This window comes from Dendrobium catenatum, unplaced genomic scaffold (assembly GCF_001605985.2).
Source record: "Dendrobium catenatum unplaced genomic scaffold, ASM160598v2 fragScaff_scaffold_743, whole genome shotgun sequence".
NCBI classification, from domain to species: Eukaryota; Viridiplantae; Streptophyta; class Magnoliopsida; order Asparagales; family Orchidaceae; genus Dendrobium; species Dendrobium catenatum.
In genome coordinates this window covers 5,136,116-5,150,223 of record NW_021319205.1, presented here as the reverse complement: position 1 = coordinate 5,150,223, position 14,108 = coordinate 5,136,116, and the positions used below count along the sequence as shown (strand labels likewise).

Here is a 14,108-nt window from a genome sequence, read left to right as displayed (position 1 = left end):
GCTGGGTCTAACATAATGACAAGAAGGTATTATTTATTCTTTGCAACTCTTTGCAATGAAACTGAAATTATATCATTGATGTTAAATTTAAATCTAAATTACCTAAGGTAATGAAATAGTACAACAACAACAACATCAACCACTACATGGGATATTACATGAATCCTTTTTCTCCATTGTGTCATGTTAAAAATCAAATTCTCATTTAAATCTAATAAAAAAAGATCATTTCTAATATTTTCTAACCAAGTCTTTTTAGGTCTACCTCTATCTTTCTTAACATAAGTCAAATCTAAAACCTCAACTTTCCTAACCGGGTCATCGGAAGGCCTTCGTTTAACGTGACCAAACCATCTAAGGCGACTCTCTCTAATCTTATCTTCTAGTGGAGCTACTCCAACCTTTTCACATACATGCTCATTTGGTATCCTATCTCTAAAGGTAAAGCCAATCATCCACCTAAGCATTCTCATCTCTGCAACACTTAACTTTGTATTATGCTTCTCTTTAATGGCTAACATTCGGCACAATAAAGCATTGCAAGTCTCACCACCATCTTATAGAATTTTCCCTTAAAGGTAATGAAATAGTGAACCTGATAAAAAAATTTATAAAGACGCAATCTCCTACATGCGAAACACACAGACAAACACACAAAGTTAATTGCACAGTTAGAATAAGGTCATTGTGCCATTCAATTAAAATTTTATTTGAGAGGAACCAATCTAAGAAAATATAAGTTCAATACCTGGCCAAAACTCTTCAGCTCAAGCATAGGGCCCTCTCCGTTAGTGTTCTGTTCAATAGAGAGAGATAAATCTGAGTCTTTGAAAAACCATGTGTTGTCAACGTACTCTGCAAGCAAATGTAATTTTCTGGACAACCTCGTCATTCCAAATATTTTCCGCTTCCATGAAGAATGTTTCCTTCCTCCTGCTTCCTTTAATTTCCTGGTTTACATAGACCAGACCCCATTCAATCAGCATAGAAAAGGTGGCCAAATGATATAGAATATAAACAAACTTCAAAATCAAACAATTTAGAAAAGCTATCTTCCAAACTAAGTAAAGAAGTCTACCTAGATTCTTCAATATGCTTTCTTCTGCTTCTCTCTTTTCTATATTTTTTCCATTTGTTCCAGGCTTCATTATTGCCTTTCTTACTCTCTCCCTCTTCGTCACCCTCACCCTCTCTCTACTTAGCACAAATTCTCTTCATACATAGATCAACCAATTTTTCTTTCTAATACGTCTTTATTTATTCAATTTACACGCCCAAAAAACCATGTTTATCATTATTTTATTTTAATATGTGATACCCTTTCCATCCCTCTGATATAACAAATTTACACATTATTCTTTCAGGCTTTGCTACACATTCATCTTCACAATAAGAAAATTGCTTCTACATTGCTTTTGTGCTTAACGGACAGTCTCATCAAGTTGTTTGTGAGGTTTTACCATCAAAGTGTAGCATTACTTGCTTTTCCAATATCAAATATTTGTTTTGTTGACCAAGGCTTCCAAACATGTAATCATTATCAGGCATATCTCAACTATTTGGGTTAGGCCAAGGTTCTCATACATGTAAAATGTACTAACAAATTTAGGATTTAACAGTTGATCACACTTGTTTTATTTAAGAAGATAATTTATTTAAAGATATTTTCACGTAAGGAATATGATAAATCTTTGAAATTTTTCCTGCTACATTTCCCTAAAACTTATGTTTGAGTGGATGGAGGGCATTAGGTTCTGTTCACCATAAGCCAGAATAGAGGTATTGCTGGAGCAAATCATTTTGCTCCCACTTGACAACCAAAATCAAAAGTAATGAACTTTGTTTTATATAAACTTAGAAATTAAAAATAATAATAATTTAAGAAAGATATACTTTTAGATGAAGTGAGGCCTTTCAAAACAAATTTTTGTCTTACGCAGAACATAGCTATTAACTTGAATTTTTTAATATTTGTAATGAGTTTAGAGAACAAGTGAAATGAATATATTTGAAGGTTGCTCAGGAAGTCATACCTCATTTGTAGAGTGATGATATCATTACCGTAGCCATCTACCAGATGAGTCCAACTTCTCATATGTTGAGCCATTCCAGGAAGCGGAAATCTACATGCATTCACAGATAATGGATGTAACTTCAACATTTTAAACACGTGTGGCGATGACACTGGAACTGTAAAAGAAGCAGCAACATGAAGACAAACAGGTTTGGAATTTGCTCGTCTGTTGTTGAGCTTCAATTCAAACCATTTCTCAACAGAGAGTTCTGCATTTGGATCCATCAGTTCATCAAGTGAGATGGACATCGTTCCAATTGTTTTTGCAGGTTTTGATTTGGTCGTTACATTCAGAACAAGATCTCCAGCCGGTTCACATTCAAAACCAGCGGCCCTTTTCTCCCCCGTCTCAGAGAAAATACTAAGACGACTACTACCATTCAGAAACATATCTGGCTTTTTCTTGCAGAAAGAAACAAAAACATTCCCTTTTTCATTAGCGGGTAGATTTTTTATTCCCACAATCTCTAAGAGGACCTGTAAAAGAGAAATGAAGAAATTTCAGAGTTCAAAGATATAGCCTCTAATTTTTCATTTTTTTCATAAGTTGAATGAATTATTTTTTTGATTGGGCTGGGGTGGGGGGAGGTGGTGGATGTCAAAGGTTCCAATGAACCCCAAAAGGCTTCCATGGAGATTGAACTGACTAGAATAACGAACCTAGAGCTTGCCTAAATCAATTTTTAACTGCTTAGAGCAATGCAATAAGCAGGATCACTTGATTCAGATTTTCCAAAGAATCAACAAGAAAGATAAACCTATAAAGCCAAAGTACCTGTGAGTTAGGAAAAGCAGCTCAATTTCCAAACAAACTTAAAATGTCTCCACAAATTTAGAAAAGGAAAGCACGCATTTGTGAAAAAAAATCCGATCATAGAAAGTTGTAAATACTGAAAGAATTTATAGAGCATGAATAGAAATGCAGGAAAATTTATTCATATTGTAAAAATGCATTCTGGTTTAAGAAATTATGATGGACTGCCTACAAGTAGGTCTTCATTTTAAAATTCTACTTATAGATTGAAACTCGATTCTACGCCACATGATTTAAGCATTAGTAAAAACGAAAGAAACTCAAAGGAAGGTTTTGGTATTACCTCCACAACCATTGTATGTTGAAGAGGAAGGGATATCTTTGAATTGGGAGGGCAAAGTGTATTTGTCTGATTATAAGTAGATAAGAGTGGAGTGGCGTCTACCAAAGGCAGAGCAAAGCCTCTGTACATAGCCCCAGCTCTCCAATACCTCAAACCATATGCATCTTCCCATTGTTTGGTAGTATCAGAGAAACCAGTGTCAAGTTTTTTACCTTTGGTCCTATCAGAATCGGTGTCATCATGCTCTAATACTTTCCCAAGCAGTTCTACCATGTCTTTTTGGTATGAAATAGGTTGCAGTTGGTGAGAATGCCACATGAGATCTATATCATAAGTTGGTACGTAGAAATATCTCGTTGACTTCTCCCGGTTCCTCTTAATCAGATGAAGGAACCCCTTGTACCTAGCAGCAGCTCCATCAAGAAAGCGTTTATCATGCATTATCGGTCTACATACCTGTCCATAATTAAATAATAAATATATCATTGCATTTGTAAATTTGAACGATGTTTCTTGAAGCTAATGATAGAGTAGCAGAAGCGATTGGAACACTGGATTTTAACCAAAGAGAGTAAAAAAAATGACAAAGCTCAATAGCAACAATGGTGGATAGACTTCACAGCAACAATAGTGGATAGACTTCACAGATCCAACTTACACAGCAGTCACAGTACCAACCTGGCCAGGACAGTTCATCTGGCCCTGTGGGTCTATTTATTACTAAGATATCCTTGATGCTATAAAATTAATCCAAAAGAATCATGCCAAACTTGCTCGGATTTTTCAGGAACTTATCAATCCCTGTCCTCTATCCCAAAAATATAGAGTTAGCTTCCTGAATCCTCCTCTTCCATTAATCCACGGTGCATGTGCGAATAAATTTTCACAAGGAAATTGTAGGTGGCCCTTCAAGATTAAATCATCCTTTTCATGAATCCATTAGTAACTTAAAAAAAATTAAGAAAACAAGGAGATCATCACCATCGCCATATTAACCTTTTCCAAACTAGTTGGGTTAGACTAAAGAATAATGATAGAAAACACATACCCAAAAGCAGAAAAACCGCTGTTTTCGGAAGAAAACAACAACTTGATAGCAGCAACCTTGAGAAAATTAAGAAAATCTGAGAGAAAAATGAAGGATTCCACTAACGAATGAAGAAAAACAGCAAAAGATACACATTTATTCAATTCAAGAGGAAGAAACGACCCTCCAAATCTCTAACTGAGAGACTAAAGCCCAAGCACACAAGAGATCTCAAATTTCAGCCAAATTCAAGATTGAAACACTAATTCTAGCATAAGCAATTAATTAAATCAAAAGGAGAAATCCAAAATTCCTAAACAACCTCTAATTCAAAAATTTCCAACCAAAGCAATCTTTAATCAAGGTGTGGACCCCATAGGAGCAGCCGGCCCCTTCTCTCTCCCTTTCCTGGGCTGACGACTATAGTAGTAAACCGGTCCACTAGGGGCCGGTTCAATAGGAGCAGCCAGCCCCTCTTGGGCCGGCCTAACATTACTCTCATACCAAAGACTCGCCTTGTCCTCAAGGTAAAAAAAAAAAAGGAAACTGGAGCTTCAATATCTCATATGGCTCCCAAGTGGCATCAAAATCGGGAAAATCCCTCCATCTGATAAGCAATTCCTTGTTTCCCCTTTTACCCGATCTGACCCCTCTTAACTCCAGTGGTTCTAAGACCACCTCCAACTCCTTTGTTAGTGTAGCTAGAAATTCTGCACTAACTGCATGCTCCCCTAGAGCTCTTCTCAACTGCGACACATGGAAAACTGGGTGTATGGTGGCATATGGGGGTAACTTCAATCAATATGTCACTGCTCCGATCTTGCCAATAATCTCATAGGGGTCAAAGTACCTCGGGGCCAATTTCTCGTTCCTCCTGTTACCAACTGATCTTTGCCTGTAGGGCCTTAGTTTCAAGAACACTTTCTCCCTCACTTCATATTGTATGTCTCTCATATGTGTATATGCCCACTTCTTCATGAATTGTTGTGCCTTCAACAGATATTTTTTTAACTCCTTCAACACCTTGTCCCTCTCCTCTAAGTACTGCTCAACTGAAGAGACTGGTGTAATTCATCTCCCAAAATGCACAAAATGTGGACGGTCTCTTCCATGCAACACATTAAAATGAATCATCTGAGAAGCAGAATGATACAAAGTATTGTACCAATACTCGGCCCATGGTAACCATTTTGCCCACATCCACGATGTTTCAGAAGAAAAAAAATCTCAAATTGGTCTCCAAACTTCGGTTCACCACCTCCGTTTACCTGTCTGTTTGTGGATGGTAGGGGGTGCTTCTCTTAAGAACAATGCCCTACAACCTGAAGAGCTCCCTCCAACACTGGCTAAGAAACACTTTGTCTCAATCAGACATAATTGATTCAGGAAACCCATGTAATCTAACCATCTCCCTAATAAATGTTGTCACCACTAATGCTGTGGTGTAGGGATGTCGTAAGAGGATAAAATGTGCATACTTACTAAGTTTGTCAACCACCATCATGATGACTATGAATCCCTCTGATTGTGGTAGGTCGTCTATAAAATCTATGGACACTTCCTCCCATACTCTGTTTGGAAGTGCCAAGGGTTGTAGTATTCCTCCTGGAGCCATTCCTATATATTTGTTTCTCTGGCACACTTCACACCTCGCCACCATCTCATCAACATCTTTATAAATCCCCTTCCAGTAAAGCTCAGTTGCCAACCGCCTATAGGTCTTATGTACTTCTGAATGACATCTAACTGCGCTGCCATGAAACTCCTATAACAAGTGAGGAATATGTATGGAAGTTCGCGGTATCATAAACCTCCCTTAATGCAACAGCCTCTCCCCCTCAATATAGTACCAGAATGGTTATAATTATCTTTTATCAAATCGTCCCTGATCGTTATCAACTCTTCATTTTGCATGCTTTCTTCCTTGATGGCCCCCCAGTATACCATCAGTGGAACTGAAACAGCCAACTCATGAAGTTCCCCAACACATCTGGATAAGGCATTGACCGCTTTATTTTCAAAACTAGGCCTGTACTGGATCTCAAAATTATAGCCTAATAGTTTGGACAACCATCTCTAATGCTCATCGGTCATCATCCTTTGCTCCAACAGGTACTTCAAACTTCTCTGATCCGTCCGAATAATTAAATGCTTACCCAAAAGGTAAGGGCGCCACTTCTGAATTGCCAAGACAATGGCCATCAGCTCTCTCTCATACAACGACTTCAATCTAGCCCTAGTTGACATCACTTGATTGAAGTATGTTGTAAGTCTGTGATTATGCATTAGCACTGCCCCCAACCCTTATCCTGACGCATCAATCTCTACTACAAAGATCTGGATGATGTCTGGAAAAGCTAAAACTGGTACTGTAGTTATGGCTTTCTTCAATCTCTCAAAAGCCTGAGTTGCTGCCTCTCCCCATAAAAAGTTGTCCTTCAGTTGCTCGGTCAAGGGCCAAGCTGTGGTACTGTACCCCCTCACAAATCTCCTGTACTAACCAATCAGTCCTAGAAAATCCTTCAACTCCCTTTTGTTCCTAGGCATAAGCCATTTCTGCATTGCCTCAATTTTTGTTTGATCGGCCGCCACTCACTCCTAGGATAATACATGTTCCAAGTACTCCACACTAAACTGGGCGAAGCTGCACTTCTTTATATTGGCCCTCAACTGATACTCCTGTAAAACTCCCATAAGCACATTCAAGTGCTCCAGATGCTCCTTCTCAGTTTTGTTGTATATCAAAATGTCACCAAAAAATACCAAAACAAACTTCCTGAGGTATTGTCGGAATACCTTGTTCATCAAAGACTGAAAAGTAACAGGGTGTTAGTAAGCCCAAACGGCATTACCTGAAACTCATAATGCCCCTCATGTGTCCTGAAAGTTGTCATTGAAATGTTTGTCTCCCTCATTCGGATCTGATGGTATCCTGATTTCAAATCCAACCTGAAAAACATCACTGCCCCATACAATTCATCCAAGAGCTTATCAATCATAGGAATTAAAAACTTATCTGGCACTGTCCCCTTGTTCAAAGCTTTATAGTCCACACAGAACCGCCAGCTCCCATCCTTCTTCTTGAACGGTAGTACTGGACTAGAGAAAGGACTCACACTTAGTGATAAACCCAGCCTACAGCATCTCTCGGATCAGCTTCTCAATCTCATCAATTTGAATCTGAGGATAGCGGTAGGGACGAACACTGACTGGCGTCACCCCTTCCTTTAAAGTAATGGCATGCTCCAACTCCCACTGTGGAGGTAGGCCCTAAGGAGGTTGAAAAATCTCACTGAAATGATGTATGGTTGGCTGCAATGAAGAGGGAATGTCTCCCACCTCTTTTAGTCTAACCCCCTCTAAGCGATACAACTCCACCAAATATCCTCCTCCCACATCCTCTATGGTCCTAATCAAGACTTGAGAGATACCACAATCTTAGATAGCCCTGCATCACCCTGAATCACCATTCTCTTTCCCCCAACCACCAATTACATCCTCAGTGTTCCCCAATTAACCTTGATATCCCCCAAGGTCTATAGTCACTTCATCCCTAGGATGACATCAATGCTTCCCAACTCCAAGGGAAGAAAATTCTCCCTCACCTGGATCTCCTGTATGGTCAGCATCACTCCCCTACAAACTCTTCTACCCATCTCCATCATTCCTGTGCCTATCATCACCCCATAGCCCCATGTATCCATTAATTTAACCCCCAGTAGATCAATAATCTGGTTGGAGATGAAATTGTGGGTTGCCCACTGTCTATCAACACCACCACCTCTCTATCTACTATATCTTCCTTCACTTTCATGGTGTGATTTGGGGTGAATCTCACCACTATATTTAAAAAGACTTATGCTACATCCAGGTGCAACTTCTGCTCTTCCTCCACCTCTAACCCACTCTGACCTCCCTCTTCAGCTTCCTCGTCATCACAGACAGTGAGAATCTGAAGAGTTCAGTCCTTACACCTATGCCCCGGCATGTATTTCTCATCATATCTAAAACACAACTCCTTTGCCCTCTTCTCATGTATTTCCTTTTTCGTCAGCCTTTTGAAATTTCTCCCTCCTCCAGCTCTCTCCTTGGGCACTTCCCTCAGACTCCCAGGAGCAGGTCCCTTGGGAGCTAAAAAAGTAGTGGTCATTCTATATGACACCTTAAGTTGCTCCCCCTAGCCCCCCTCTCCAGATGTTTCTAGTCCTCCACCAACTATGCTAGCTCCATGCCCTCTCCCAAGTCTCATGGCGTCGCCACCCTAACTATTATCCATATCTCCGCTTTAAGCCCCTTATAAAGTTTCCCTCTAGTACTGTCTCTGAGAGCTGGTGAAGTGTGCTGATCAAATACTCGAACCTGTCACGATAATCTGCCACGGTCCCCTCATGTGTTAGGGCAATGAATTGCTCATAGAAGTCTCCACCCCTACTTGTTCAAAAATGTTCTAGTAAACAATATTTGAACTCCCTCCAACTTTGAATGGGTTGTCTCATGTCTCGCCATTGGTACTCGCCATTGGTACCATGTCAATGCCTTACCCTCCAAACACGGTCTTGCCGCTGTTAGCTTCTCTTCCTCTGTCAACCCATTGATAGCAAAATAATACTCCACCTTATAGATTCAGTCATGGTTGTCCTCGCCCTCAAGGATGTGCATCTTCATTTTAGGGTTCAAAGATCATTGAATCCTCCATAAACTTCCATTCCTCACCTTTGGATCACTCTTGTTTCCTTTGAATCCTCCATAAACTCTCATTCCTCAAAGATGAGGTGCTCCCCAGTTGTCACGATCTTCCCTCTGGCGATCATTCCCAAACCCTTCATTGTATTCCCTTATTCTTCTTCCAAAATCAGCACCTCAGCGGTGGAATTCTTCCCTTCTCCCAACAAAATCAGGACCCCTTCTTTCGTAACTCATATTCATCTCCTCCCTATAAAGTGGTTCTAGATGAGACATTCTGTCATCTCCCTCGAGGATCTCCACTTCCGGATTCTCCCTCCCCCTAAACAGGTTCTGATTTCCCACTCTTCCACGGCCACCGGTGGTCTCCTTTGCTTCTGATGTCGTCGGATTTTGTTTGTCTTCAAACATCTTCTACATCATGTCCTCCAAGGCAGTGAACCTTCCATCTATCTTTTCATGGATGGATGCAAATTGATTCTGAAAATCAGAGATTTTCTCCTTAAAATATGTCTTCAGTTGACCTATTTATCCCTCCAAGACTTCAACTTTCCTTCCGGCCATTAATATCCCTTAGATCGACAAGCTCTGATACCAATTTGATAGAAAACACATACCCATAAGCAGAAAAACTATTGTTTTCGGAAGAAAACAGCAACTTGATAGAAGCAACCTTGAGAAAACTAAGAAAATTTGAGAGAATTTAAGGATTCCACTAACGGATGCAGAAAAACAACAAAAGATACACATTTCTTCAATTCGAGAGGAAGAAACGACTCTCCAAATCTCTAGCTGAGATACTAGAGCCCAAGCACACAAAAGATCTCAAATTTCAGCCAAATTCAAGAAGAAATCCTAATTCTAGCATTAGCAACGAACTAAAACCAAATGAGAAATACAAAATTCCTAAACATGCAATGAGAAATACAAAATTCCTAAACATGCCCTAATTCAAAAATTTTCCTCCAAAATAATCTTTAATCAAGGTGTGGGCCCCATAGGAGTAGCCGGCCCCTTCTCTCTCCATTCCCTAGGCCGGTGGCTATAGTAGTAAACCGGTCCACTAAGGACTGGTTCAATAGGAGCAGCCGGCCCAAGATGGGCCGGCCTAACAAATAACTACCAACATTTACAAGTCTTTTCATGTGTTGCACTTGGTGTTAAATAAAGGTTGCAGGTCCCTTTTCACAACATTTCAACAAGAGAAATTGCAAACTAATAGAATGGACTATAGAGAATGAATTCTGCAGCTAATTTGAATTTTTTATTTAGTATATCCAATTCGCATATTTTATGCTTCTTTTCCTGTAATGCGTGCAGTTTATTTTATTTTATTTTTTCATTTAACTGGCAATTTGCTTTTGCAAGTGCAGGGAGACATTTACAGTAGCTAATATATTGATGTAGTGCAACACAACTCTAATTAATATACAATATAACATTGAATGTTTTACTTTTTAGCCTTATATTAGATGTATTAACTCCACATTTAAATATACATCGTACTACAAATATATCTGCATGATTACTTGATCCTTGCTCCTAAAAGCTTTGTTTTCACCTAAATCTCCCATCAAATGCAGCCGACATCAGCCATCTAGTTGGTTTCTTTGGCTCGAAACAAAAGGTCTTGGATTTGAGGCCTACGTATGATAGTAGTAGGGGTGATAAATTAAGCGGTTTCATATTTTCAACAAATTCCAAAATTGATACATTTCACTTGGTCTCCCTTACTCTCCCCTAATCATGCCATCCTCTTTAATCTAGAGATTGTTCGCTAAAGTGAATAAAAAAGTCAAATGGAAAAATTAGTTCTATCATATTGTTCCTCCAAAAAGATTTCTAAAGCCATGAAATGCCACTCACATCCTGTCTTGATAGAGTTGAAGCAACTAAAAAATGAACGCTTCCATTTCGGAAATCCTCATATTATCAGATCTGACGGCTATAAAGTTGATTCTTGTTGGATCACAGGCATTCCTTTTTAATAGTATAATTTAAGTTAAAACTCTTTGATGTAGTGATAAATGTCACAGATTCACAATTTTATGTGAATAAGCTGTTATGTAATGGTACTCAAATATGAGAATATACCGTCTCAGAATTGTTTATTGAGATCATCAAGATTGATGGACCAACATTGTTAATAAAACATTTGTTGAACAAGCAGTGCACAATCCTTGTATCAATCAAATTATAAAACGGCGTAAATCATAATGCTATACTCCCGTGTCAAAGTAAAGGGACAAAAAGAGTAATAAAAAGAGCAAAATTGTGTCACAGAGATAAGGTCTCAGCTACCTGGTAGTAGAAGGAAGATTGTCTCTTGACGGCAGAAACCAAATCATATGTGATAGTATTTAACGTCTCTGTATGATTATTCAAAGTTGTTCCAGTTAAAGGACTCCTCCAATCAAGCTCAAAAGGTTCATTTGGATAAAAATTGGCCCATATTTCTGCAGTTAGATGTTTTGATTTATCCTGCAGAGTAGATGCGACATTTTTGCTGTCCAATACTTTCCCATAGAATTCCTCGCAGTCTTTTTTGTACTGTATCTGCATTTTGAACTAATTATATTATATGAAATCATTAAATTTTCATCAGAGAATGAAGGAAAAGAAACTGATAAGCATACCGGATTAAGTCGATGGCAGTGCCATACCCATTCACAGTCAAGAGGGGCGGTCAAATATTCATCTGGATCTCCAAACTCAGTGTGCCTGGCTAGCAATGGAAGCCAGCAAGTTTTGTACCTAAATGTCAAAGCCTCAGGTTACATATGAAGTAAAATTGCTTCCATGGATTTCTTTATGGCAAGATCCCAATAAGAAACGCTTAGGTCCACCAACAAAAGCAAAACATGGAAAACAATCCAAAGCATATGCAACCGTAATGTTCCATTGAACAGTGGAAAACTCAATTCAACAACCGGAAAACATTACGGATCATAAACTTGGCCTGCTTTAATGTTTGAAAAGTATAAATCAGGTTCCCCTTGGCATCAACTGGTACGATGAGACAACTAATCAATTCAATTCAAATACGTCCATCAAAGTGTAATCTGTTATATAAATTTTGGCACTTCACAACCTGTGGATTGCCCTCTGAAGTAGAGGCCCCTCGTAGAGAAACCGACTCCGATCGATAGCAGCAAGGAACTCGAGCTGCTGTTTGGCCGCAGCCACCAGATCTACGCTGACAACAATCTTCTGGGCCTCAAGCCACTCTGATTCTTGCTCCATCTCCATTTCAGATTCAACAATAATAACAAAAGGTTCTCACCACAGTTTTAACCCTAACTCGGCAAGGTCATGAGAGGTCTCCCCTCATTCAGTTCTGAAATCATATTTAAAACAAAATTTTCGCATCCCGATTAGATTCCGTCGATTTCAAGCAAGAAAAGGTCATCGCAAATTAAGGTTACAGTACATAAAAAGAAAAAAAAAAGGGGAAATGATGTAGGTTACTACCGCATCACAAGAATGAAGACGATAAGAGACCTGCAAGCTGGAAAGAGGGCAACGATCTCGGGAAGTTGTTGACTTGCGAGCTGCAGCGAGCTTCGTGACCGGTGGGGATTCGAATCCCCTATATATAGGGATTTGGGACAAGGATGAAGACGAAACTTCGCAATTAAGGCCGATGGGGTGAATTTCATTGGCAGAACTTACCCGGTAAGTCTCACTGTTTCAACCTATTTGAATTCCAATCCAATCGTTATTCAACACGTATTAAGATTTAATTTGATTTAATTTATTATCTTAATTAGAGGTGTAAATGAATAAGGTCAAGTTTGAGTCACTTCTAATATATGAGCTTAATTAATTAATCGAGTTTGAGCTCAAGATCTCTCTTTATTTTACGAGTTCGTGCAAACTCAAGAGCTAGCTCGTTTATTATGAAAGAGAGGAAAATATTATGATTCAAATAATTTTTAAATAAAATGATAAAAAGTAGAAATTAGAACAAAAAATTATAAATATTTATTTAATATAAGGAAATGAGATATAATTTTTAAAACTTCAAATTTTAATATATTTTAAGTATATTTTATATTAATATATAAACAATCTAACTCTCAAGTTAATGAGTCTAGTGAACGGCTAGTACAAGCTTTACAAAAGAACAAAAGATCAAAGGATGTAGAAATAAAACCTAAGCTTGATGTTCAAATCATCCCCACTCCACAGGATTCTTACCCTTAGTTGAAAACATATTAAAATCACATAATGAGCACAAAAGTCTAACAAGCTACCAATATATACAACTGAAAGTCAATGCATCAGTTTGAACAGAGAACATTAAACATAAAATTGTAGCAATCAATATAAACAATATCATGTGTGTCATGTAATTCATAGTCTTATCTTATTCATGTATCAATCATATTCTCATTATATATCATATGTTCATATAAGTACACTATCAATACACTATATATCAGTCATGTTAATCAATCGTTCATTCTTATTCATCAATCATATCAGCAATTAATTAATCATTATCTATCATATCTCTCATATCATCAATCTTACAGTTATCAATCATCGATCACATCTATCATCAGTCTTATCAATGATATCTATCATGAACTATCTATTATCTATCTTCGGTCTATCACATCTATCATCGATAATCAATCTTATATGTCATCTATCATCGATCATATATATCTTTTATCATCTGTCATGTCATCTATTATCAATCATATATCATATATCATGTAATTTGGGCTATTACAATACATCCGCTTGAAGTCTAATTTGGACACTATTAAACTTCCAATAATGAGAGCAATAATTCCTTTAGAAGTACATAGCCAAGTTCACCTAAGCCACCCACGAAATTACCATCTTAGAGCTAACAATCGCAAAGTTAATGTTGATCGAGGGCCTTTGGAATTCACCTTTTAGTTGCTTTAATAATGAAGAAATCTTTAAAAATGAATATTAAAATTCTAGAGCAAGAATCGAAGAAAACATTTATATAAACAATTTGATGACATGCATGCTCGTATGTGACGCCTATGGATGCAACCTAAACAACAATCATCTAATCATAAGGAAAGAATCAACTAAAATTGTGATAGTCGACTAGTCGTCATGATTGAGTTTCATGCTAAGAAGTTTTCAACATTTTTATCTAATTAGAATCATCAATCAGACTTTACCAATGATTCCTGTGGCCACAAGGACCACTACCTATTTCATGACTTCAATCAACATA

General features: G+C 38.1%; 1 protein-coding gene across 1 annotated transcript; it reads right to left on the bottom strand.

Moving 5' to 3' along the window:
- Positions 1–691: 691 nt before the first annotated feature.
- LOC110093294 (glycine-rich domain-containing protein 1-like) lies at positions 692–12,514 on the bottom strand. The gene is made up of 7 exons (XM_020818129.2): positions 12,353–12,514; positions 11,973–12,218; positions 11,518–11,635; positions 11,183–11,437; positions 3,172–3,627; positions 2,034–2,551; positions 692–950 (listed from the first exon to the last, which is right to left on the bottom strand). The coding sequence occupies exons 2-7, from the start codon at positions 12,128–12,130 to the stop codon at positions 707–709; spliced, it is 1,749 nt and encodes a 582-aa protein (XP_020673788.1). The 5' UTR covers positions 12,131–12,218; positions 12,353–12,514; the 3' UTR covers positions 692–706.
- Positions 12,515–14,108: the final 1,594 nt, after the last annotated feature.